General features: G+C 36.2%; 1 protein-coding gene across 2 annotated transcripts; it reads right to left on the bottom strand.

Moving 5' to 3' along the window:
* On the bottom strand, positions 1 to 22,746 carry LOC145681282 (cytochrome c oxidase assembly factor 5). 2 transcript variants are annotated; one of them, XM_081752906.1, is made up of 4 exons: positions 22,504 to 22,742; positions 11,887 to 11,988; positions 7,263 to 7,339; positions 1 to 102 (listed from the first exon to the last, which is right to left on the bottom strand). In XM_081752906.1, the coding sequence occupies exons 1-3, from the start codon at positions 22,612 to 22,614 to the stop codon at positions 7,298 to 7,300; spliced, it is 255 nt and encodes an 84-aa protein (XP_081609032.1). In that variant the 5' UTR covers positions 22,615 to 22,742; the 3' UTR covers positions 1 to 102; positions 7,263 to 7,297. The 2 variants fall into 2 exon arrangements, with proteins under 2 accessions (XP_081609032.1, XP_081609033.1); XM_081752907.1 differs by lacking the exon at positions 7,263 to 7,339 and having other exon boundaries at positions 22,504 to 22,746.
* Positions 22,747 to 27,410: the final 4,664 nt, after the last annotated feature.

Below are 27,410 nucleotides of genomic sequence, written 5' to 3'. Positions count from 1 at the left end.
TTTCTACTTTCCACAACTCATTCAGAAATAGTAAATAGTTTTTCACTGAGAACTTGCGTTCCATATCTTAAAATCCAGTTTGGCTTCGACGTCTCACGCCACCTGTAGAAAGAATAATGGATTTATTAATAATGTTACAAACAGCAATAAGCAAAATTGAGCACTATGTGTAAACAAGAAATCAGTATATTCAGAAGTCTAAATATTAGAGAGAAGAAAAAATGAATCAATCATAAGTTACAGCTTGGCCTCTAGTACTGAATTACTATTCTATCAGGCTTTGATTTCATATTGTCAAACTAGACACAACACCACAATGAGCAAGTCTATATGATACTACATATAAAACACACACTCGCGTAACAGATTGTGTTGAAACTGTTACGTAATTGTATTGAAACGGTTATATATATATACATATATATACAGGGTGGTAGGTAACTCCACAGACAAACTTTGGGAGGCGATTCCTTATATGAAATGAAAGAAAAAAGTTCTAATAAACATGGGCCGAAAAATGCCTCCTTTCAGAGTTATGATCCATTGAAAATTCGAAAAATCATTTTTCAAAAGTCCCTAACTTAGAAACTATCCCAAGCGGTTTAAGGAATTACACAGGAACTGGTATACGCTCTATCTAAATATCGATGATTCAGAATTCACCGGTGCCAGCGAAACGAACGCACCACTAATACTTAAAGGAGTATTCCTATACTTCAACTTCCTTTTTACAATTCCTTTCATCGATAACGGAGGATGGTAAAACATGCATATTTAGATAGAGAACATACTAGTTCCTGTGTAATTCCTTAAACCGCTTGGGATAGTTTCTAAGTTAGGGAGTTTTGATATATAGCCCTGCTTACTGTGTTGTTGTGTTTAGTTTGACAATTCTGAATTACATATGATAATTTATTTAAATAAATGAACATAAAATTATGTTTAATTGCTAATTTCCACTTATACCAAATTTAAAAACCCCGAAATTATTGTAAATATTTAAATTTTTGTAAAAATCTGGAGTCTAAACAATTCAAGGCTGGTTTTAGCACAAAATACCAACTATCTGAGTTGAATGAATTAAGTCAGGGTTGTTTCCAAAATCTAATCCGGTTTATTGAAATAAGACCAAAACTTATTTTGTTCAATCAGATATATACAAGTGGAACTATCAGAAAAGGTTTAATATGAAAAGGCATTTACATTGTATTCCTTGTGGTACTTGAAGTAAACTTCGACGGCCACGCCTCTTCTTGATTTATGTACTTTATAGACGAATGGCAAGTCTAGAGTTGACATGTAGACTTGAAGTGTGTTGGCTGAACGTAAATGGTTCTTTTTATATACAACTGAGGAATACAATCCGCATGCATTTCATATTTCCATGTCTGGAAGTTCCACGTGAATGTCTGATAGAATAAAATAAGTTTTGAGCTTCTTTCAATAAACCGGATTAAATTTTTTTTTAAAAAAAGACCTAATTCATTCAATTGAGACAGTTGGTACTTTGCACCCAAGTGTGCCTTGAATTATTTACATAAGTTTTACAAAAAATTAAAGTTTTACAATACTTTATGGTTTTTAAATTTGGTATGCTACAATATACAGATCACCGGTTCCTCAGTCTCAAGTATGTACATGGAATAAAATTTATTAAGAATATCAGAGAGAAATACAAATACACTAGACTCTCGCTAATCCGGCCATTCCTGGCAAATATGGGCGGCGGATTAGCGGAAGTACCGGATTATTGAGTGTCTGATATTTATTTGATTTTTCGCAACTCACTATCCATTTGTGTTGAGTACTGTCAAATAACATCTTCTTTCTTTTTGATGTCATAAATAGTTGCTCGTCCAACATTGAACTCAGCAGCAATGGCTTCTGCGAAGAACCTCGATTTAACTTCTCAAATTTCGAGTTTCTGCTTGAGGTCCAGCGTAACGTGTTTCCTTTTAGAAGATATGATTTCGAACATGCTACAATTTCGAATACGTACAGTATATAAAGCATTGTTTAACTAAGCATTGTTGCGCATGCGCACGATAATTCATTGTGCACGTGTTTTTGGGTGGATGTACTCCGGATTACTGAGAGGCAGGACTACCTCGGGGGGAACGGATTAGCGAGGGTCTAGTATATTCATGAAATGAAAACTGCAATGAAAATTTAAACCAGAAACACAGGAAACAAAAAACCCGTAGCGTCAGACGGCTGGCAGTTAGCTGAAGAGAAATCATCAACCACTGAGCTGGTCAAAGAGTTATTGATGGCGATTTCGCTGCTGTTAACATGAAAATTTTTAGCGATTCAACTACACCGATATCTTGACAGTCATACGTACACATCACAGATAGAAATCTACAAAGAATTTCTGTTATATATTTTCAACTGTTTAGGATAATTTGGCGCCCCGCCATATAATGTGCCCTTCTTAGGCGTATTCAAGTCGCTGAAAATTTTTAAAATCCAACATACCCCGTCCAATTCTGGATGAGTGGCAACTTAAAAAGTAGACTCAGTATATCTATTAACATACGTACTTTCTTATCTTAATATTACGAACTTTCAATAAAAAAAAATCGAATAAATTAAGTGTTGGGCAATTTATTATGTTTAAAGTTTTGGACTCTCTTATTCCTCATATGCGACGTTCCGAGGAATAAGAGACAACTTAATAAGTGTTTGTTTTCTGTATCTGCACCCTAAACGGTCAAAATAATAATTAGATTATTTTGAAACTGTACTGGCTACGACACAGAGAAACTATTTTCACAAACTATAATGATAGGCACAACAACTGGTTGTCACAGAGAAGTTTAGTATTACTACTCAGAGACCTCAAATGTAATTTAAAAAGAGTTCAGATTGTACAGAACTTCTGTTCAGTTCGTCTTACTACACGGAACGCCTCACATAACACGCGTTTTGTTTTCAGAAAGTAAAACTAATAATATTCCTCATTGTTCGCAATAATAATAATAATAATAATAATAATAATAATAATAATAATAATAATAATAATAATAATAATAATAATAATAATAATAATAATAATAATAATAAAAAGTGAAACAAAATAAAATAGCAATAATATATTTCAGACCTAAGAGATGCAGCAACAAAAATACGTGAGTAGGTTGGGGGAAAAAAATACCATAACATGAGAATAATGCAGGACACGGTCTATTGGCATGTGGTAGCTACATTTCTCTACTACAGTGGTTCTCAACCTTATTCCTATCACGATCCCCATTTTGTCATGTTCTCTTACCAATGATCCCTTTATAATTTCTGGTTTGTAATAAGCTTGTGTGGGGTTTTTAATATACCTATTGCGGAGATCTCACGATATCCATCTATTTCTATACCATAAGAATTCCTTTTATATATATATATAGTGGATACAGTAACTTCCCTAAAAGCGAATGGATTAAAACCAAATTTGGTCAGTTTATTCATATTACAAATATCGAATCCGATCCGTCATACTGTTTCAAAATGAAGGCTGCTTGAAAATTTTAAAACATTATAACTCCCTTAATTTTGGGTCATATGATAAAAAAAAATAAAGTGATTTCTAATTTGGTTAAAAAAAACTCTGATAGTTGTTAAAAAAAATATTGAGTATTTCAAATGAGTTGAAAATATGCGTCACGAAGATTGAACCGGACATTGCCGCACTAGTGAAATCACAACATGCTCACAAGAGCTTTCAATTTTAATTATATTTCAATATGCAGGTTTTGTTTCATTTGTATTTCTCTGGTATTGCAATATGCAGTTCTCATTAGTTTCATATCGTATCTCTTTCATTTAAATTGATTTTTAAATAGCTCTGCACCTGTTGAAAATGTTTAGTAGACCTATTTTTTGTTGTTTTTAACAGTATGTATTAAAAAAAATTATGCTTTTCAGAACTAAATTCAAAATAATATTTAAAAATATTTTCCGGTATTAGATTCTAATTACATTTGTCTTTTCCGCTTATCTTTGCGACTCCCAATGAAACCCTCTCGAGATTCCCTTGGGGTCGCGATCTCCATGTTGAGAAACCCTGCTCTACTACAAGTATTCAACGGTGTATACAGTTCCATTCACTCACTTCCATTGTCATTTAGAAGTCGTTTGTGGTGAGAAAACTGAACTAAAGTATGGTGAATATGAGAGTACCAAGACTTTGTGTATCGGAAGCTCAGTGTTTAGTTAGTTTGTAGCACGTATAACACATTTGATTTATTTTGAGCAATCAGTTTAGGTATCAATAATTAATTCCAGTGTTCAGTGGTTGGATATTTTCGCATTGTGAAGGAAGTATTTCTATATATAGACAACTTGATATTTGTCTTTTAGATGTCCTAAACAGTGCCTTGCCGTAAATTGGGAGGGCCGAGCGGAGCGACGCCCCCGGGCGCCGAAAGAGGCGCAAAGTTCGGGATGAAAAAAGAAAAGAAAAGGAAAGAAAAAAGAGAGGAAAATTACTTGAAATATTAGTAGTGTGTACTTAAATCCTCTTCCTGCTTTAGAAAGTGGTTCTATAATGTTACTCATGTTCGGAAAATGCATGTGCACATATTTAAAACGGAAGGAAGAAAAGGAAAAAAGTGTTCAAAATCAAGAAAAAGCAGGATTTATTTTTGAAAATTTTCTTACGTTTCGCACCAACCATGGTGGCGCTTCGCAGCTGGTCCCTCGACCTCACTCAATATGGTCGGGGGCGCCGTCGCATGCTCTAGGTTTATTAAAGATGTCACAATAATCTCAGCGTCATATTTAAAAAAGAATACCTATAATTCCCATACATTTAATTCCTTATATATATTACATAACTGCGTATTATACAAAACGAAAAAATGTATTTTTGTTCGAATTATAATTTTGTAATCGTTAACAACGGCATGAATCTTATATTTTCAGTATTTTTATATTCTTTTTAAGTACCCGAAGGTACATTACAACAATTACACAGCAAACTTGAAGACTGGACTGATGGAACTTGACATTGCAATCGCTTGCTTCCTGGGAAATTGTTCTAGTTTTACGGAACCAACGACATGACTAGTTTCCTGTGTTTAAGCATTTCATTCTTCCAATTCATGCAAATCAGTCAACTTCTGACAATGTGCAGAAACATTCGTTAAGGAAATATCACCATTATTTTTCATATATCCGCAACGTGATTGTTTTGTTGTAACTATACATATGACCATAAAATTACCTACAGAAGTGATAGAGAAACCATTCACAATATAAAACTTTGAATTCAGCCCAATTCTATTCTTACATTTACATAACTTACACGAACTAAAATATGGCAGTTGTAGGAGGGATGTTTTCAAAGTTCTAGGAATTGCTATGTCACAAGTTCCGTATTCAAACAAATTATGACATTGCTTGTCCAATGATACCAGTCAACTTAGTAAATTTACGGATTCCTATGAAAAATTCAAACTCAGTTCAAATCCCATGGGTTGACGTACACTCATGTCCAAAATTATTGTCGCATGTCTATAAATATCTTGTTGTAGGAATATAATTTGATAACGAATTCGCCCGGTTCTTATAATGTTAGTATGTGTATAATCGGCAAAGACATGTATGTGGAAAATTTCGTGTCAAAAAAGCACTAAATAAGAACAATAAAATGAAAATAAAATTTTCTTGTCCATTTAGTAACATTTTGTTTTACTCATTCTAATTTTCGTATTTATAACTCTTTTCCTATAAAATTTACCACAAATATACATTTTCCGATTATACACATAGTATCAGTATTAAAAGTACACTGCAAAATAAATATCAAATTATATTCTCACAAGAAGACAGTTATAGATATGCAACAATCATTTTGGACACGAGTGTACAAACTTTACTACGGTAGGTACCTTATATTGCTACGACGTCACCGCTACTCGTCCAAAGACAAGTGGATAAGTAAAGCCTGATATTGGAGCAATCTAAAGTGAGTTCACTACCAAACTCAAGCAATCAATCTACCATTTCTACTGTAGTAGCTAACTTCCTTCCGACGAAGGGTAATGGAACATGCTCAATGTGCGATAAGCCAAGATCTATCTCCCAGTTATACTTAACTGATGGAGGGAACTCCCCTAGCAAGTAGGAATCTTCTGTAGGGACCGGAGCGTTTATGATAATTCTCGAACAGCGATTACTTTCTAAGTAAATAGCATGTTAAAATACCTAAAATTCTTGACCGATTACAAAGCATGTACAGCGAGTCTACAGAAAACAAAAGTATGGTTTCTCGTTGGCTTTGTCGATTTAAAGCTGACACAACATCTCTAAAAGACGATCACGGCAGTAGACGCCAAAACATAGCTCTAAATTACATTAACTTCGCTGCTGTGGAGAATCTGTAGCGCGAAGGCAGACAAGTAACTACTCGCGAGGGTAGTGAAAGTATAGGCATTGATACACACCGATTTTTTGAGATTCTGCACAATCATTTGGGAGTCAGCAAGATTTCAACTCGCTGGGTACCCTATCTTTAAGAACAGAAGCAGAAACTGCACAGATCTGACATTTGCCATCAACTTCACGAGTTATTAGTTCATTACGGAACTTATTCCGGCAACGAGTAATAACACCATATGACGAGACCCCATACTTAAATCTGGCAACCAGAAATCAATCTGGAGAGTGGCGCAGACCATAAGGTCGATCTCCCCTTAAAGCTCTCCTGTTCCTTCAGTTGGTAAAGTAATTATTATGATGTTGTGGTAGGAGAATCTTGGTGCATTACCTACCAAAAGACACTTAACGTAGAATTATATTCTACCCTTTGCTCGGGGCATTGTAACAGGTGCTTATCAAACACGGATCTGACAAGGTCCATAATCTGCTGCAACATGATAATGCAACACCACATAGTACTCGCCAATGAGAGCTTTACAAGACCTACGCTGAGAATTATTCCTATATCCATCTTAGGTGCCTGACCTGGTTCCCAATGACTATCACCTCTTCTCAGAACTGAGGACACCTCTGCATGATAAGCGATTTCAAAACTTGAATGACAAAATTTGCTGTAGACCACTGGTAAAGAGACACTCCAGAAAGGTCTTTTAAGATGTCCTGAAAATTTAGTTTTGCACAAACAAAACTGCACACAGTTAAACTAAAGTTACATCGAAAATCTTGAATGCAATGCAGATGGAAGTTAACGAAATTAAACTTTAAAAACGAAAGTCCAAGAACTGTGGAAACATCCCTCGTAAAGTACAAATATTTGATTATATTACCTATTTGTTGAAAGGACGTATACTAGAATCGATGATTAGTATCCTTTTCTACCTCGAAATCTCTGTCTTGCATCCAGCTGCAATAAAAGATAGTAAGTTCACAATTACTTTAGAGGTATCAATTTTTAAACAATTTGCAACATAGCAATCAGGGGCGGATCCAAGACGAACTTCTGAGGGGGGGGGGGCGATGGGTTGTAATACTGCTACTTAGAGCTACTTTTAAGAGCTCCAGACTCTGGGATTGGTTTTATTTATATATAAAATAAGAAAGTTTCCTCTTCTGGGAGGGCGTCCCTCTTGGATCCGCCCCTAATAGCAGCAATACAAGAGAAAGGAATACTTCACTAAGGGTGAGAGAAATATTATAACCAAATTGCATTTGCCATATACCTCAAGAGTACGAATACGTTCTTTAAGTGTACAGTTGTCTTCTTTTTCATCATGCCTATATAAGTTTCCAGAAAGCATAATATTAACACAGCATTAGTATCCCCCAATGAACATAGAGAAAAATTAACAGGATATAAAACTTTTCCTCACAAGTCACTGGGTTCCGCATGTGTCTATGAAGTCTCACACACACTCCAGGAAAACATGACAAAAATTAACACATACACACTGAACTGAAACAACACGTTTGTGATGCCAAACAGAACGATGCTCCATCACATTTTTCTAAACGTCTAAAAGATATAAAACATTTTATTTACTGATTGAAACTATACAATACGTGGTACATAAGAAAAGTGGTCCTAATTTGTGCCTCCGGATTTCATATATTAACTGAATAATTCTGATTCTCTTGGAAATCTTGATCGCTGTCAGTTTTGACTGCGTCACTGGAAACCTATTTATTTCCAGATCTGTAACTAAACGTACTATTCTATAAAATAAAATAAGATCCCAAAGTATTTCGAAAAACACTTGATTACATCACTAAATTACACCTGTTAACCAGGCACTAGATTGTTGCTAACTCAAAGCTGATGGCGATCAAGCTCTCCGAAATGGAATTTTCTTGTCCACATGAATGCACCATGCAAGAAGACTTTTTGTCTTTTTTGATGTTGAGGATCACCTCACGAAACACAGGGTTCATTATGAAAAGTAATGAGCATGATGCTACCCTGACTCAACAATCCACCGCAGCGCGCGCTGCCGGCGCGGAAAAGTAGTGGGTGGTCTGTCCTTCCAAACGCGCCCGGAGTCAGTCTGCTGCGAGCAGTGAAAGCGTGTGGATGTCGATCCGCGTGAAGCACGATTTTACAAGTTGTAACACGGCGCGATGGAGAAGGTCGCCGACGGAAAATGGCACAAGTCGTTCAAGGAGGGTCGGGAGGAGGTCGCCGACGAGTCCCGTTACGGACGCCCAACAACGGCCAGGACGGACGACAATGTTAACCGTGTGCGTGAAGTGTTGCGCTCAGACCGGCGTGTGAGCATTCAACAAATCGCGGACACCCTAAACATGTCAACATTTACGGTACATGGGATAGTGACCGAGGACTTGCAAATGCGAAAGGTCTGTGCGAAGCTTGTGCCGAAGGTGTTGACGAACGAACAAAAAGAACTTCGAATTTTGCGCTGCAAGAAGTTGTTGGCATTGTGTGAAAGTGATCCGGACTTTTTAGACTCGGTCGTAACTGGAGACGAATCCTGGATGTTCGAATACGATCCAGAATCCAAAAGGCATAGTGCGGAGTGGCACACCTCATCCTCCCCCGCCTTAAAAATTTTATGACGTAGCGTTGTTCGAGCGAACCCTCCATCGCGCCGTGTTACAACTTGTAAAAACGTGCTTCACGCGGATCGACATCCACACGCTGTCACTGCTCGCAGCAGACTGACTCTGGGCGCGTTTGGAAGGACAGACCACTCACTACTTTTTCCGCGCCGGCAGCGCGCGCTGCGGTGGATTGTTGAGTCAGGGTAGCATCATGCTCATTACTTTCATAATGAATCCTGTATGTACACATCTTTCTGTTCCGTTCCAATTGTCACCATTGGAGTTTCGGTTTAAAGTTGGCACTCTTACATGACGCAGAATTTGACAATATGCAAGAGGACTCTTTGTCTTATTATGATGTGAGGAATTTGTTCCCAAAACACCCTGTATAGCCTACACGCCTTAATCTGTTGAAAAAGACTGAGTAAGTCACTGAAATTTCTGTATATCATTTCAAGATGCAGAAAATAAGGTAGACCTATGCTATTGTTTCAAAATAGTATTTATAATGTATAAATTATTTTTAAAATAAATAATGTATATTACTTGTATTTGTATTTATTTAGAAGAATAACAATACATGAGATTTTTAGGTTTTTATTTTATACATACTTTTATTTTGTTCGTTATGATTCTCCGATCTCCTCTTTTTATTCATGTCACCCACCTTTCCTTTAGTTTTAATACCGCTACTGGTAATGATCTGCACTGCAGTATATGAAAATAACATTGCTAAAATATGAGGAAGAATATAGGACTAATAGTAAAAACCGTCCTCAACTTTTAAATTACTGACTAATCTTTTGAGACGAAGAGCTGAGAATGTACGTATATGTAGTTTAATTAAAAGATTGATTATTTATTCTGATGAATTTGAATTTCTGTCAGTTCGTTTGGTGCCCCGTACGAATCGTCCTCCTTCTTCAACTTTCAATTTTCACAACGAATTTTATATATTCCTATGGAATTAGGATATGTATCCCTGATCTTTTGGAATCTATGGTTATTTTCGCCCGTCATGTATGAAGAATGACGTCCCTCAGCGATCACACTAGCCGGTGAAGTGAGAAGGGAAGAAAGAGGCCTGGGATTTACATTAGATACAATACCGGCATTTATCTGATGTGAATGAGGACACTCAGGATGGCTGTACACCTTTCCGATCAGTGTCCCCAACGGGAACCGAACTCGGGACCACTTGCACCAAAGACGAAAGTGTTAGCGACTACACTAACTACGCGAGGAGATATGTGTTCCTGTAAGTCCAATATAAAAGGCAGTCTCTGTCCTATAGCAGATGTGTTGATTGTAATCTACAATTTTGTGAGCACAATATTATTTTCTTGAGTTGCTACTTAAACAGACGTTCTAGGGCTTTCGGCATCTAGAGTTATTTTAGTCCATCACGTATGAGAGATGGCGTTCCTCGGACCTGGAGAAGAAAGGAAGCGGCCAAGGAGCTTTATGTTAGATATCATTCCGGCAATTGTCTGGTGTGAATGAGGAACCCCCCCCCCAGAAAAAAAAAAAACATCACTCAGGACAGCTGACTCCTTAGCAAGAAAGCTCGCCCCCTTGAGTGATGCACCAACCTATATCTACGTGCAGCTCCTACATGCAGTTAGAAATCTAAAGCAGCATGTCGAATGTTGTGTCGCGTCGCAGTTTTTATCCTAAGACATGTACTGGACAGTGTGTGTTAGAGAAGGAAAGAAGGGTAAAAAAAAAAAGAAGATAGGAAAGCGCGTGAAGAATTTTTCAGCTAACTATTGGCTTGGGTAGTAGGAGGAAAAATCCCGGAAACACATGGAGTCCAGGGAAACCCCCTTTATCGGTCATGCACGTGTTCAAGTTAATGCACATGTAGAACCATGAAAGAATATAGCTGTATAAATACTGATCGTTAGTCTAGCGACCTGATCCGTTTCTATTTCCTGTTTCTAATATCCGAGATTAAGGCTCCAGAGGAGAGCCGCAAGCTTGGAAGTGCAAGCTGTTTACAGGAATTACAGTTAGCTGTAAGTTAAATTATTATAAGAATTCCTGAGCGTTTTAATATATTTTCTGAAGTCAATTGTAAGTAAATTAAAAGAGTGTATAAAAGTACTATACATTTAAGCTTTTATAAGAGGGATGATCATAAAGAAAGGCTGTAAAGCCTATCATGTCTTATATGTGAGACGTAGCTGGAAGATCAACACATCTGATGATAGAGGACACTCAACAATAATTCTCAACGTAACCACATTTTTTGTTCAACCACTTATCACAACGGCGGACCAACTTTTCTATACCATTTGTGTAGAAATCCGCGTTAAGTTCTCGTAAGGCATTGGTTTTGACATAATCACATGTCAGTTTGCTTTAGAACAGGGAAAAAGGTAAAGTCACTAGGGCTAGGTCAGGTCTGTAGAAGGTGTGCTCTAGTTACTTGAAGCATAACGTCAGTGGTTGAAGTACTGAGTCTACCGTTGTGTCCAGGGTTGTCTTTAACAATATTGGTCCGTCTTTCTTTGAAGACACGACCTACTTCGCTACATGTTGCTTTGAAATTTAGCCCTTCCCCTATAACTCTACAATCCGCCTATGAATGTCTGCACGTGTACTGTTTATGGCCCATAGAAACCGCACTACCGACCTCAACTCTACTCTTGACCAATTTTGCAGACGAGTCATCATTTTTAATGTCCTCTTCTCGGGTATACGTGATCAGAATTTAAAGTCTTCAAACGTGCACCAAAACAGACATGCTATTAATCTATAATTAATTTTCGTTAAGTTATGGTAAAGAAGTTATGCTTTGTAACCTATTTTTTCGATCATTTCTCGTACTTTGTTGTAATTATATTGAGCTATTCTTTAATGCCACTGATACGAACAATAAAAATTACATACCAACGACCGTTTACACTCGAAAAAGGTGGTACGCAATTGATAACATTGATCAGGAATTGAACCATCATGCAGCCTCAGGCATTCGCGAGGTGTCTTCTTATCCTAAAAATTAAAAAGAAAATAAACTCATATATATTGGAAACTATAAATATTAGTTAATAAAGAGACACAAACTTAGGAATTAAACTGTACGGTGAGAACAGAAATGATCTGAGGATAAAGACCATTTGTAATTAATTTAATCACGCTGAAAACATTCTATTATTTAACATTGTAACTTTCGACTGGCAGCGCATGATATTGTCAAGACGAAATATATTAGAAAATTACAAATTAAGATATGGCAACATTGAATGCTACTGTGACGTAAGATGGTAGTCACTGCTTGCTGATATATTTATATCGTGTGTGTTATAAATATTTCTTCTCAAAAAGTGTGATACTAGTGTTCTTCAGGTTATCTATAAATAAAGGAAATTCCACAGTTCAAAGAAAGACAACAAGCAACACGACGTAACAAATTAGTTCTTTAATCTACCTTCAGAAGAACTAGCCTGTATGGTTGTAGAATGCTCAACTGAAATTATCGCCAAGGATAAATTAAATTTTCAGCACTAAATAGTTTAATTAATTTTTTTTATAACTTTCGAGAAGCTAACCTAACTCATTTAACCTCAAGCTATCCCAAGGAAACTAGCTTAACCTAACATAAATTTAAAAACATCTCTACTTAAGAATTCTGACTGCAAATAGTGCTTACTCCAGTGCCTTCGGAGCTCTAATCTTTTACACTGCTCGCTTGCTTGAGTTACAACAGAAGTCCTACCGTCCAAGCGTATATAGTAAAAGTGAAGAGCTCAGTGTTTGGATAAGTGGGCCTAGCCCACAGCCTAACAAAACCTATCTGAGTTTTTGAGCTTATTACTGGTATATTATCGGCATAATCAAGCTTTATCACACTGCAAGTGTTTTTTTTTTTTTTTCTTTCTTGAAGATTTAGTAATATATAAATAGAAACTAAACCATTTATATATTACTACGATTTACTACGTACAACATTTATTAAATACTTAAGTTATTTTAAGATTATAGTCAAGAAATTCTTACTATACTGAATAATAATAATAATAATAATAATAATAATAATAATAATAATAATAATAATTTTTTTTTATTGGTTTCAGGAAATTACAGACTAATAGTCCATTTATAATTCCCAAGAACAGTACATAAATAATAATCATGCATACAGTAGTATTTAAAAAAACATAGAAAAATAGCATAATAATACACATTAAGTAAAACTTCACTAATATTACCATCGATTCAAATTATAGAAGAAAATACCATGCACGGACAATAATGAGATAAATAGATCCAATGTAATTAAAACATGAAAAAAAAAAAAAGAAGAAGAAGAAGAAGAAGAGGGGTTATAATAAGTGGTAAGTTATAAACTTTCTTTGAATAGAAGAAAAATCAGGAGTAAAGACAATAATGATATATGTAAATAGTTGTTGGCATTTGACAAACATTTATATATCGGTACATTACTAAATTAAGGATTATATTTGAAAATTTTAAAATTTCTTCGTACCATGTTAGGGACACCAAGATTAAGAACCTCAATTAACGGTAATTTGTCAGTCAAAATATTATGGAGTGGTTTGACGTCGAAGAAAGTTCTTCGTTCAGATAGTTTTAGTAGACTACGAAGGTACTGAATTTCATCATGAATATTGGGGGCGCGGTGGCTCAGTGCTAGAGCGTTCACCTCCGGTGCTTGGGGTCGCTGATTCGATCCCAGCTCGCGCCGTATGGACTTTGTGGTGGACAAACACCGAAGTCGTGGGTTTTCTCGGGATTCTCCCGTTTCCTACCACTTTCTTCATTCCACCATTTCATTCATTTCTCACCATCACCGTCTCCTTTAGCCTAACCGGCATAATCGTGGGACGTAAAACTTAAACATTTCATTCCTTTTTCTTTATTTTTCATCATGAGTTTTCTTTGATAGAAATCTAAGTTTCCATTTTAACCATGAGAGAAACAAATTTTGAACTACTTCGATATCTCTTGAAAGTACTAGGCTCCTTTATTCCAAATACCAGTACAGTATTCAAGCTGGACTTCTTACGTTAGCATAGTATAAAAATGAGCAAGTTTTTTAAATAAGAAAAATCTTTAGAAATCCATTTTATGATTCCTAAGTGTCTTCCAACTTTAGAAACTATGTGTTCCAGATGTTTATTATATAACAATTTGGCATCAAATGTAACACCCAGATCCTTAACAAAGACAAACGTTTTGACCAATACAAATATCAACAACATAGTTATAATAGACAGGATTAGTTTTTGAAGTAAAAAATACCGAACCTGTTTTATCAAGATTCAAAGGTAAAGCACTAGTCTTTGACCAAATGATAATGGTATTATTTTTAATTTGACACAATCACAAACATTATTAACAGCACGATAAATCTTCAAATCGTCAGATACATAAGAAATTGACAATTAATATTTTCTTTAAGTTCATTCACAAACAAGAGAAACAGAAGTGGACCTAAATTGGAACTCTGGGGAACACCAGACAAAATATTTTGTGTATCGGAAACATGACCTTTATATCTTACAAAAATCTTCTGCAAGATAACAATGAGATCAACCATTTAATAAAGGCAGGTGACAGGTCATATGAATTAAGTTAATTGATTAATATATCATGAGAAAATTTGTCGAAGGCCTTAGCAAAATCAAAGTATATTACATCTACTTGTCTTTGGGTTTTAATAGGAGGAATATCATACATAAAGCATGTTAAATTAGACAAGGTAGATTTATTTTTCACGAAGCCATGTTGTTGATCCATTGTTTTAGGAGAAACATGGTTATAGAGAACCATAAGGGAATCCAAAGAAACATGGGACGAGATGAGCTGGGTGATTTCAAACTCTTGGAGAATCCCTAATAGGATTAGAGATTTTAAGGGATTATCAGATTGTCCAAATAGAATACAAAGTAAAATTGGTAAATCATACAATGGGATGCATATTTAATAATCAAAAGGAGATTCATTTTATACTTTGATTGAATGAAATACCAGTATACTATTTCAGAGGCTTTTAGCCATCTTCATCGGTGCCAGAAAGATTTACGCCGCTTACATGTATTACATTGTAAGAACCTTCTCATTCGCAGAAACACAAAGAAGTGAAACGAAATGAAATTTTTGACTTTAAGGCTGAGGAAGACGATGATTAAGACAAGTGAATGACGATGGAATAATTGATGAAATGAAAAAGTGGAAGGAAACGGGAGTATCCCAAGAGAAACACATGAACTCAGTGTTGTCCATTACAAACTTATTTAGACGTGGATCGAACCAAGGACGCCATGCACCAGAGGTAAGCGCTCTACCATTAAGTCACCTTGCCCCCCTCCAACGCATAAACAAAGACTTGAGTTCTTCACCCTCGCTTTCCTATGTGATGTGTAAAACTTCTAAAATCTTAGGACGAGTCTATAAGTATTTATAAGTTTTACACAAAGGACGTGTCAAGTGTTTTTTTTTAAATGAAATATACTTTCTAGTTGTCCACCTCCAATTCCCATGATATAGGATCGAACCAGGGAGCCATTTCACTACGGATCAACGCTCTACCACTGAGCCATCGTGCCCACAGAGTCTCTTTTTGTTAAAGCATAAAACCTTTTAGTTGTTAGGTAATGATCTTTTCAAACTTTTACACTGCAGTCGTGCAGAAATCAGGGCCACGGTGGCTCAGTGGTAGTGCGTTCACCTCTGGTGCTTGGGGTCCCGGGTTCAAAGCCTGCTCCCGCCAAGTGAACTTTCTGGTGGAGAAACACCGTGTGCGTGGTTTTTCTCGGGGTTCTCCCGTTTCCTCCCACTTTCTTCATTCCACCATTTCATTCATCTCTCATCATCACCGTTTTCTTCAGCCTAACCGGCATAAACGTGGGACGTAAAACTCAAAAATCTCATTTCATTTTTTTCGTGCAGAAATGGTTGGGAGCAGATTTAAACTTACTGTAAATTCGCGGCTGTAACTGAAAGATGGATATGTACAATATTAATTTGCAGCAGCATTGTGCATTTTTATAACGTATGGGAGCTGTATTTTATACCAAGTGAAAGGTACAAGTATGAATCCATTGACAGTGCCATAGAAAGTCATAGTATCCGTGCGATACTATGACTTGCTAATTGTTACCTCAATTTTCCTGGCATAAAGTTAATGTCAGGAAAATAATTTTATATCCCAGCTGTACGGTGAAACACACAAGAGGTCAAAATTACTCCACCATACCACGACTATCCAACTAAACGCAAGTAACTCAACAAATCATATAACTACACAGGTGTTGCACAATTCACAGCGTGCTCAGCCAGCCTACTATTGTTGGCATCTTTAAAAGGAAAATTATTTTTAGGAAATAAAGCATCTGTACACTGAAAAAATGGACTGTGTCTGGAGAAAAAAAAAAAAACTTTATCTGCTGTGTATAGGACACGTGATGAATCTGAACTATGTTGTTTAGAATTATCGGACTAAATTAAAGAATAAAGCAGGCTTTGCAAACGTTGGAAAAGTTGCTACTTCTTGGTCAACGTTCTCACGGTTTTACACTACCCGGAGGGCCAAGAAACCTAATCATCTACGGTGACAATGGTTGTATGAGTGTAAAGTCTTACGTAAAATAAAAATTATTACGAATAAAAGTTATTGAAATAAAAAATAAAGGAAAAGTAATTTCATGACAATTGTCATTCTGCAATCATCCTACAAATGTGTGCAACGATGGGCAATAAGGACTGTAAAAACATCACAACAAGAAGCTAAATTCTTAAAGCAAATGATGATTTTGCTGGAAAAGTCATATATTTGTATGATTTTCTTCTTGCCGACAGTTCGTCAATCTACATGAATGGAGGGTGTTAAATGAGAAATTAATAATAGAACACAGTCTTAAGAAGCAGTTTTTTTTTTAAATAGTATATACCTGTAGCTTTATGCTGTGCCCACCTATTTTCAATATTTGGAAGGATTTGTGTCAAAAGATTCCCTCAATGAATGATCATTTTAAAACAAGAGACGATTCGTAGTCATTGCCTTGTGTTGACAATTTGTCGATCTGCAGAAACAAATGTGCCACCGGTCAAGATTTACAACAGGAATCCACATATTTTTAAAATTTATAAACTTGATAGATTAGTGTGTAAATAATTGAAATATGTTGTGATTTTCCCTATAAGATGCGCAGTTACGAATAAATGGCAGGACAAAAAAAAAAAAAAAAAAAAAAAAAAAGTAACTGAAGGAGTTACTTTTTCATATGCAAAAAGTAAAGTCAATGTGCAAAGTAATGAAGCGGAAGCATTGAAGTGTCACTGAAGTATGTATACACTGAAAGATTATTTATTGTGTTGATGTTGGAAATAACAGATACTGTAAACAAGAGTGGTAAAGCTCTATTGTAGTATAAAGTAAGTTTTCTTTTTTGAACTGTCACCTAATACAAATAATTTTAATCGCAACTGCAGTGTTTTGCCCCTATCCTCTTTTGTTCGTATACTCACCGTCGCAGACGCGCCTACTTCTTATGGACGTAGCCCCGCAGGGGCCTCCCTGCTATGCTCCTGTCCTGAGTTGTTCAGATAGCATTCGTACTTTTAGCTGCCACCTAGGACAAGATGCTTAGTGTTTCTTCCCTTACAGTTTTAATTACATATGTACAAACGCTGCATTTATGCCCATAATGTTTAAGCATCCTAAAGCGAATGTACAACGAAAAACGCAACTCCATGATGCTACAATAAAACAAGCTCCTTCAATTTTATAAAAATTTACCGAGCACGAAAGAATCATTAACTTGTCTCGTATAGAGTGCGGCCTTTGTATACAACGAAGTCAAATCTTTTTAATGACTAAGATAGTATTTTAACATCTTCATTTACGCGGATACCCACCGTCGCTGACGCGCCTGTTCCATATGGATTCACCTTTTCGGGCCCTGTACTGAGCTCAGACTCGAATAGGTAGCACTCATGCTTTTCAGTGCCCATCTGGTAAAAGTTGATTTATGGTTCTTACACAGCCATTTTATGCATTTTTCCGGACACAGCGTTTCCACGTTAAACAGCGAAGTACTTTTAAAGAGAATATGCACCAAAGAACTTTTGAGAAATATTTTCTAAGGTAGAAACAGTGGATTTCCTGATATATAACAAACCTTTAAGGAATAATACTGTACAGTACACGGGCATACAAAACTGGACGGGCCTTCTAGATTTTGGCCAACTCCACTCACGACAAATGAACGTTTACGGTACAAAGAGTAAATTTAATAAAAAACACGTGAATATGTAATGAATGTATGTATGGATCACTAATGTAAATATGAACCGTATCAACAATAACTAACTAACTAAAAAACTAACTCTATGGCCTATGGAACCCGGAGGTTCAGTGCCGCGTTCACAAAAGCTCTCCACTGACTTCTATCCTTAGCTAATTGGATCCAGTTTCTACTTTGTATTCCTATCTCTGCGAGATCCATCTTAATATTATCCTCCCATCTGCGCCTAGGTCTTCCTAATGGTCGTTTTCCTATGGGTCTACCAGTGAAGACTTTGAAAGCGTTTCTACTTTCTTCCATTCTAGCTACATGACCTGCCCACCTAAGCCTCCTAGACTTGACGACCCTAACAATGTTGGGTAAACCGTATAAACTATGTAGTTCCTCGTTATGAAGCTTCCGCCATTCCCCATTCTCGTTCCTCTTGGGTCCGAATATTCTTCTCAGGATCCTGTTCTCAAATACTTTCAGTCTATGTTCTTCCCTCAGAGTAAGCGACCACGTTTCGCAACCATACAGAACAACAGGCATGATTATCGTTTTATATATTTTAAGCTTCAAATCAACAATCAACAATCAGAAGTTTATTTTCTTATGAGTTACTTCTTCGATCAAAAATCTGCACGAATTTATTTTATTATACTTTGTGGAATTTTTAGACAAAACGTACATTTTCCACTATTTAGTCGTCTTCGAAACTTGTCAAGTGAACAATTATTCGGATGCCACAAGATTGCGTACTCATTTCATATGTTATGTAAGATTTACATCATTTACCTGTTCCATATTTACAGTGCAATTCTTTCACTGTTCAACTCTTAAGCCTGAGATGTAATAAAAGGACTAAAATCGAATGATTGTCATTAATGGAATATATTTTACACATATTTCATTAAAGTAAAGCCGTAGACATAATTAAATTCTATCTGTAATTTGTTCGGAGAAAAATGTGACGTGACTCATGCCAAATTTTATTCATATTTAAATTACACATTACTCGAGTAGACGATTGTACAAAATTTTGACACATTTCTTACCTTTTCAGATTAGGTTAGAGCTACGTGATAATGACTCTTGCAGACCTTTCTTTAGAGATGCAAATCATGACAGTGCCCTCAATGTATATCTATAGCTGTCTCATGTATATTAAAGAAAACTTGGAAAATATCAGTACCCGAAATAAAATTCTTAGCTATAACACAAGATACGGAGACGACCTCGATACACCATATTTCAGGTTAAGTAAAACACAGAGTTATAAATACACTGCGATGAAGATGTATAATCTTCTACCTACAGAAATTCGTGGTATGTGTAATAGAAACTTCGAGAAACACTGTAAATCTTGGCTCATTGAAACAACTGTGTATAGCGTTTTAGAATTTGAGAAAGAATTAAAAAATAAAAAGTGACTAGTTATGTACCTATATTCAATGTATATGTTTTATATACTCTCTTGACGTTGTCTATTGCAACAAATGTTGTTTAACGACAATAAAAATATTCTATTCTATTCTATTCTATTTTCATTTCTTTTAGCAGAGCATGCACTAAATGAGGAGCTCCATTACTACTTGCAGGTTGACTTTAGGACGACCCAGTTTAAATACAGTGTGGACGTATGGCATAAACACTACAGTGCATAAAACACGAACCAACTTATTCTAGATGGCCACTATAAAGCACGAATACTATCTAACTGTGCAGGTCATGTCGCCTGAATGAAAGAAAGTGGGAACGTTTTGACTGGACGACCAATCGGAAAAAGACTTAGGAAGACTAGGCGCAGATGGGAGGAAAAATATTAAGATGGATCTCACAGGAACAGGAATACAAAGTAGAAACTGGATCCAGTTGGCCAAGGACAGGAGTGAGTGGAGGGTTTTTGTGAACGCGGCATTGAACCTCCGAGTTCCATAGGCCATAAAGTTAGTTAGCTATCTAAGTGAGTCAGGCCAGGAGCGCAGAATGGGGGCACGAGCATTAGCGAGGACGTGTGTCCGTAGGGAGGAAGCGCGTCAGCGATGGGAGTTATAGGCATAAATGAGGATAGTGGAAGATCACATAATACTTTCACTGGTAAGAGTGCACTTTGAGCAGAACTAGTGATGGGTTAACTTTACAACGCCCGCTCCAGCAGGTATACTTACTCCGAAACGAGAAATTACACTCTATTAATTTTATGAAAATAGATCTAAAGGATATAGTATACATGAAGCTGCATCAGTTCCCGAAGGAGCAGGACGCTCATACTTTTAGGGATTATTCATTGAGTATGTACGAACTCACAAAGGGGGTTAAAAAAAAAAGCGACTTTTATTTACTTATCGACTGATACGAAAATAAAAAAGAACGTACCTGTACTTTATACAGTGAAACCTCTACTAACGGACACCTCTATAAAGCGGACACCTCTCATAACGGACATATTTTGTAATCCCCAAACACTGTAATAGGAAAAACCATGTTGACAAACCTCTCTAAAGCGGACACTCTCTAGTACGGACACGGACAGTCTTTTCTGTCTCTTATAGGTATTATTTACCTCCATATTACGGACACTTTCTCTAGAAACAAATTGAAAAATACAAAAAAAAAAAAAAAAAATACATTTTCAGAAATGCATACATATATCACCAAGGAAACATTGTAATAACATTTTTCCTGTTCAACTGGCTGTTCAGAAACTCAGATGACGCGTCTTTGTTTAACAACACCTTCACATCCTTTGCTTGCATTCCACTCCCACCCAACCTGTTTTAGAATCAAGTGATTGACAGTTGCCTGCCATTTGGGATGACACGCCATTTTACTGTTTTGCTGGAATCAAGCAGAAGACATGTTTGGTAATTTTTGTTCACGTATTCGCATATTGTCTTAGTGCCTCTATTTGTAGACGGAAGCAATAAGGTGTAAGTTGTTGTGAGCTTTCGAAATGCCACGAGAAGCGCTAATGTTAAAATCGAATTGACTGAATTTTCGAAGAATACTGAGGTGTGCGAAGGATAGCTGAAAATTTTTTTATCGGTAAAACTCAAGCACCTGAGATCATATAAAACCTAGACAAGTTAATAAAGTTGCGGTGTGAAAATGACAATGAAAATTGTCTCATTGCTTTGAACAAAGTTGGTGTGCAAGTGAATGTTTTTATAGAGTGCGGAATGAAAAAAAATCCTGTGTTAGAGTCGATGCTAAAAGCTAAGAATTTAGAGGTAGCAATAGAAATGAATGTTTCAGATTTCAAGGTCTCGAACGAGTGGTTAGAGAAGTTTCGGATTAGACAAAATTTCTTTCAAAGCGATTTGTGGAGAATCCGCAGATATCGACATGCCCACAGTCATAGAACGGTTTGATAAATTACCTTAATAGTTTGTAATTACATATCACCTTATTTACTAATTTACGTAAGAAAATATCGAAACCTCTCTAAGACGGACACCTCTTTATAGCGGACAATTTTTGATTCCCCACGGCTGTCCGCTTTAGAGAGGTTTCACTGTATCTGCATGTGTAGTGCCCTTGTACTTTATCTATGACCATGTGTGTGTGTGTGGGATGGGGGAGAATTTAACGCAATCGCATGTCTTGTGCACATGGACACTTCTTACTATTGCACTACGTAGAAAATCTATGTTATTTCATGTAGAAGTGGTAATAGAACACAGAAGAAACGCAGATCATGGGGTTCTCATGTATACTATTATCGATTAAAACTTACCTAACCTTAAGCAAACCCGTTCCTATCCCTACCCTACTTATCCCTACGTATTTTACTCTATTGCACTACACCTTTTAAAGTGGCCCTACTTATCGATACGTAGCTGGAGCGTGTATTGTAAAGTTTACCGCAAGTGATTTTGTCACAGAATGTCGCATTGTTCATATCAGGAAAGGTAGGAATAAGTAGAGTAGATCGGGTTCGCTTAGGGTTAGGGAAGTTTGGACCCTAAAATAATAGAGTGTAATTTCTATGTTCCTATGAATGTTCTGCTCAAAGTGCAATTTTGCTCTTTCACTATAACTCAAAATTTATTTCAATATCGTGTGCACTGACAGTAATTACTCATATTCGCACTCTCATTCCTTCAGAGAAAATTTTTCACGCCATATTTTACCTATAAGTGTTCTGTTTGGTAGAACCGTTTGCTCGAATGAACCCTTAAACAGTATCTTCAGACTGTAAATAAATAAATAAAACTTTAAGTTTTTACTCCTTGCACTGTCAAAATCATCTTACCCTCTTTACACAATCACTTTCCAGCAGACACATTTTTAAGTCGGCTCTAAGTGTTGCGCATGGACTCTTATCTTTTAGTTCTGAGTTCTCTTCATAATACTTCATAACCATGATGACAATTAATTGTAAATATTAAAAGCCAAGAGATGTTTGGAAACTTTGTTAGTGAAATACTAGGATCATCACAGTACGCTCAATTCTTAGTCATTTGTTTCCTCTCTCTCTCTCACGCTTGTATTTATGCTCCAGGCAGATGCCGATGAGCAATCCAAACGGTAAGATGATCTATACACCTAGAGCCTTATGGGGTGTTTACACTTAGTCGATTTGCGTTCGATTCAGTTGAATTGACGTCACTTTCAACTTAGTCGACCGTGTAAACGGGACTTCAACTTAATCGCTTGTTGATCGAAGGAGACTAATCGACTGGCAACTGAATTGAAAGACGTTCTATTTTCTGTGGTTGAAATAATTGAACACATCTATCGATCTGATTCGGATTAGTTACTTCGATTTAGTGGCAAATGCAGCGAGTCGATTTAATAGTGCGACTAAATCGACCAAGTGTGAACGCCCCATTATGCAGAGTCGTTTTGACATCTGATTAATAGAATACTACGAGGTTGACTAACGGATGGTTATGAAAATTGTATTCAGAGTCTCTGATTAGGATGTAGTATTTGACGAAGTTAATCACATGTGACTAATTAATCTAGAGCAAAGGTTAATCTTTTACCCACGGTTTAGCGTGCGACACAACATTTCGTATTTCGTATATATTCATTTTTACAGACTACGCATGCGCTGATCTACTTTTCCGTAGTTCCCACATTTATATTTCTCATCCGATGCATTAGGGTTATATAAGTTAATCATACCAAATCATCATTTTAATTGTACTCAAAGGTGACTCTGAGTACCAAAAAGTGCACCTTCCTTAGTAAAGAGTTATTATTGTTACTAACTAGTCTGTGACTAAACTTCGATTAACGAATTCTCTCTGAATACCGCCCCTAACTTCCAGAATTAATCCAGGGACGAAGTAACAACATGGTTAAGAGAGTCACATGAAGGCAAACACTAATTACGACGGATGCACTATATACCAAACACTACTATGAATACAGAAGACACTCTACTCTGCTTCACTTACACCACATTATAAATCGTACTTATTCACTACTTAATATTGTAACAGGTGATAAAGGACATGGTTTCTGTTAGCGAACGATTGGTCACTGCAGGGGAACTAGTGTAATCAATATAGTGAATGAATGTGTTGATTATCGGATCGTAAAAAGGTGTTAAAGAACACTGAAAGTCTGATGATCGGTAGAGCCTTCTTCTTTTCCACAATTACAATATCGCTATATTCTCACCTCCGTCTACACATGTTCCTTAAGTCTGAACATGTGTAGACGGAGGTGAGAATATAAACAACAATACTTTTGTGTTCAATTGTTAGGTGCTTCCATTTTTGCGCAGTGGAAAGAAATTATATTTGCCAGTAATTAATCCCAGGTACTGATTGTTGTTATAGTTGTTCCGAATGAAATTGCGAATGCGAACTGCGAATTCATGTGCCTCTACTAAATTCGAAGTTTTGCGATTGCGAATCAAGTTGCAATGTATCTTTCAAAGGTTCAATATGAAATATTTTTGCTTGAAAATTCGTACTTTACGTTCCTGAGAACACGAAGAAGACGAATGTGGATAAATGACATATTTTTTTATCAACAAATGAGAAGGGAGAATTTAACTTATTGTCTCAGCTAGAGCAACAAGAAGAAAAGTTTTTCGAGTATTTTAGAATGACGCCTGCAACATTTTATTATATACTTAATAATAATAATGTTTTATATCTTCGAACCAAAAATTTTATATCTTCGAACTTACCTTATACAGTTAGTATTACAAACTATCTTCTTTCCTTTTGTTTCAAGCAATAAAACTTTAATTTTTGCCGATATGACTTCCCTCAGGTGCTAACTCTGAATATAATATAATATAATATAATATAATATAATATAATATAATATAATATAATATAATATAATATAATATAATATAATATAATAATATTTGCAAAGGATCTATATCAATTTATTCAATTATTATATTGGCTGCTTTTTACTTTTAAAACCATTTTCTGCTGGAATTTAATTCATCTTTAAAAAATGCATACAAATTTATCAGAAACCTGGTAATCTGGATGAGCTTGGTTCCACAATGGAACTTATCAAAAACACAATTTATTAAAGCATCATCTATTTCCATATTTATTATTATTATTTGTCTCCGCAACTCACACTTTCGTCTACTTTCACGCAAAACACTTTCTTCTCTGACGTAGCGCTCAGTTCCTCTGCAGACGACTCTCCATACGCACGAATTCGGACGAATAATCCCAGCAGATTGGGATCGTTCGCATTTGCATCTTTTCTCCGGTTTTCGCAATTCGCAGGTCGGAACTGGTTGAGGCATTCCAATTTATTTACAAGTGCTGGGAAATTTGCATTCGCATTCGCAATCGCATTCGGAAGCCATGGAGGCCCGGCCGAAGTATGCTATTTAATTTGCCATTACCGTAGCAACCGCTCGGAGAGGGTGGATGCTGCGAAATGGAGATGAGGATATGTCATGTTGAGTTGCATCTCTACTAAGGATACCATTAGCTTCGTTCACTAGGACGTCACAGTAGGCTAGTGTATGAATTAGCAGGCAAATTGATTATTGGTTTCAGGGTTCGATTTGTTAATTTATCAGTGGGGGGATAGGTGGATCACAATGTGTAGTGCATTTGCATATAAATTAGGGACAGTGGGGCTTCAAAGTTGTGAGATGGCCAAAAATATTTTCTGGAGTCTCCTCTAATCAGAGTAATATTTTATGTTCAAATTCAAAATCTAGTTGAACAAAACATTCAATTATCAAAAGTAACAAAACAATATCAGAAAATGTAGTAAAGGTAGAGTAATACAAAAAAGTACGTACATACAACAAACTAAAGTTGTCTTTTTTTTAAAAAAAAAAAGAAAGAAAAAAAACATTACTTACATTTTAGTTGAAAAGGCGAGATGCATGCGAACATTCTTCGACATTTCTTGCTTTCCCGGTAGGATTGTCTGTAGCACTGTGACGCTTCAATTTTATCCACATTGTTGCATATTTTTTGGCATTAAAGAAACGCAAAGGTGGACCATTTATAGATACAAAAAGGAGCTTGCTAAGTGTTACAATCTGCATACGATTCCTCAGATTATTCAATGTTTGATTCATAGCACTAAACCTATGTTTACATTCTGCCGTTGATATTGGTATTATTTCAACAGCTTTCTTAAGGCGGTCTCTAACCCTTGGAGCGCGCTGAGATTCTCCCTATCTAAAAGCATGTAAAATTTGGTCATGATTATTTCAGGAACTACTGTACTTAGAACATTGTAATTTTGGATAAGTGTTTTAATGACCAATCTCAAGAAAATGACTGAGCAATTTTATAGATATCCCGTTTTGTTTTGCAGTTGATTTTCATTGATTAAATTTGACAATCATGCAATGAAACTCGTCGCTGCTAGCCCGAGCAGACACATTTTTTTCTCTTTGGTCATGTTCATTGTAACTCAAGAAACATTTCAACGCTCTGCGCTATACGTCCGCTTTCCTGGTATACAGTTACTGTGCGATGCCGACACACCACGGGTGGTGGAGGATGTCACCAAACTCAGTATGAGGACCTATTTATGGCTGGTCGAGGGAAAGTTGGTGAGGGTAACAGATCTATTGTCACTTTTGTTCCATGATTTTATGCTGTAGAATTCACCCACGCCAGTTATAGCTGTAGGTTTTGGTTTCACAAATGCGGTTCCTAAAACAATCGACTGCAAAAAAAAAAAAAAAAAAAAGTCACTCTGGGCTTCCGGAAAAACGATCCCTCAGGGATATTTTCTGAAGAAGTACTGGGAAAATCGACGAGAATCTGAAATGGACAGGTAAGCAAAACGAATGTCTGCTTCTTTCAAGTATTGGATTGGTGCTCATTGAAATGTCTATTGTCACTTTCAATGACAGTAAAACCAAATAGAAAGTATAATTACTAATTAGTTATTCAAACTAGTCTCTGGTTGCAGCCACATACTTTGCGTTCTCTCTGCCAACAATTAGATTCTATCAAGAAAAAGTCTGAAATCTGCAGTGGCGGAAATCAGGCCCGTATAAACGAGGGATCTGGGGGACCTGCCCCCCCAAATTTACTGACCCTCCTAAAATTTTTACGGAATGCTTGTAAATGAACTATAATATGGTTGGATCGCCCCTCCTAATTTCTACCGCCCCCCCTACATTTTTGGGCTGGCTACCTGCCTGGCAGAAAAGTAAGGGAGATCAGGCCTCCCTTCTCAGTAGCGACCATGTTATTGCTTACTAAAATATTGAAAAACTTGTACAGGTCGGGTAAATACTTTTAGCTAACAAACATTCAAATGCAATACAAACTTCTGATAACCCTAAAATACCACTAGAAAAATATCAGTTTTGAGTTGTCCACAAGAAAAATATAATCCGCCTTATGCAGAGTCGTTTTGAGGTATGATTAGCGTCATACTAAAGACCTTACTACTACAGGAACCTTATGTTAGTCGAACTCTTTAGTATGGCACTAATCACACGTCAAAATGACTCTGCATACGGCCCAATATGTGTAAGCCATATATAAGAGTTTCGAACCTAGACATACCTAATGCTGAATCAACGAAGTGACAAGCAGTGAATCAGTGGCTGCTAATATATATATATATATATATATATATATATATATATATATATATATATATATATATATATATATATATATATATATATATATATATATATATATATATATATATACTTGTCTATACTTGTTTATTATT

The sequence above is a fragment of the Thermobia domestica genome, chromosome 3, assembly GCF_964235325.1.
Source record: "Thermobia domestica chromosome 3, izTheDome1.hap1.1, whole genome shotgun sequence".
NCBI lineage: Eukaryota > Metazoa > Arthropoda > Insecta > Zygentoma > Lepismatidae > Thermobia > Thermobia domestica.
The sequence above is the reverse complement of the archived record's forward strand: the minus strand, read 5'-3'. Positions and strand labels throughout refer to the sequence as shown.

What these genes read in the sequence shown, in the direction of transcription:
- LOC145681282 (XM_081752906.1), bottom strand. Translation starts at nt 22,614, where the DNA reads ATGGTTATGAAGTATTATGAAGAGAACTCAGAACTAAAAGATAAGAGT. An exon ending in AAAGTGATTGTGTAAAGAGG is followed by an intron (nt 11,989 to 22,503) that starts GTAAGATGATTT and finishes TTTAATTTTTAG; the next exon opens with GATAAGAAGACACCTCGCGA. An exon ending in TCGAGTGTAAACGGTCGTTG is followed by an intron (nt 7,340 to 11,886) that starts GTATGTAATTTT and finishes CTTTTATTGCAG; the next exon opens with CTGGATGCAAGACAGAGATT.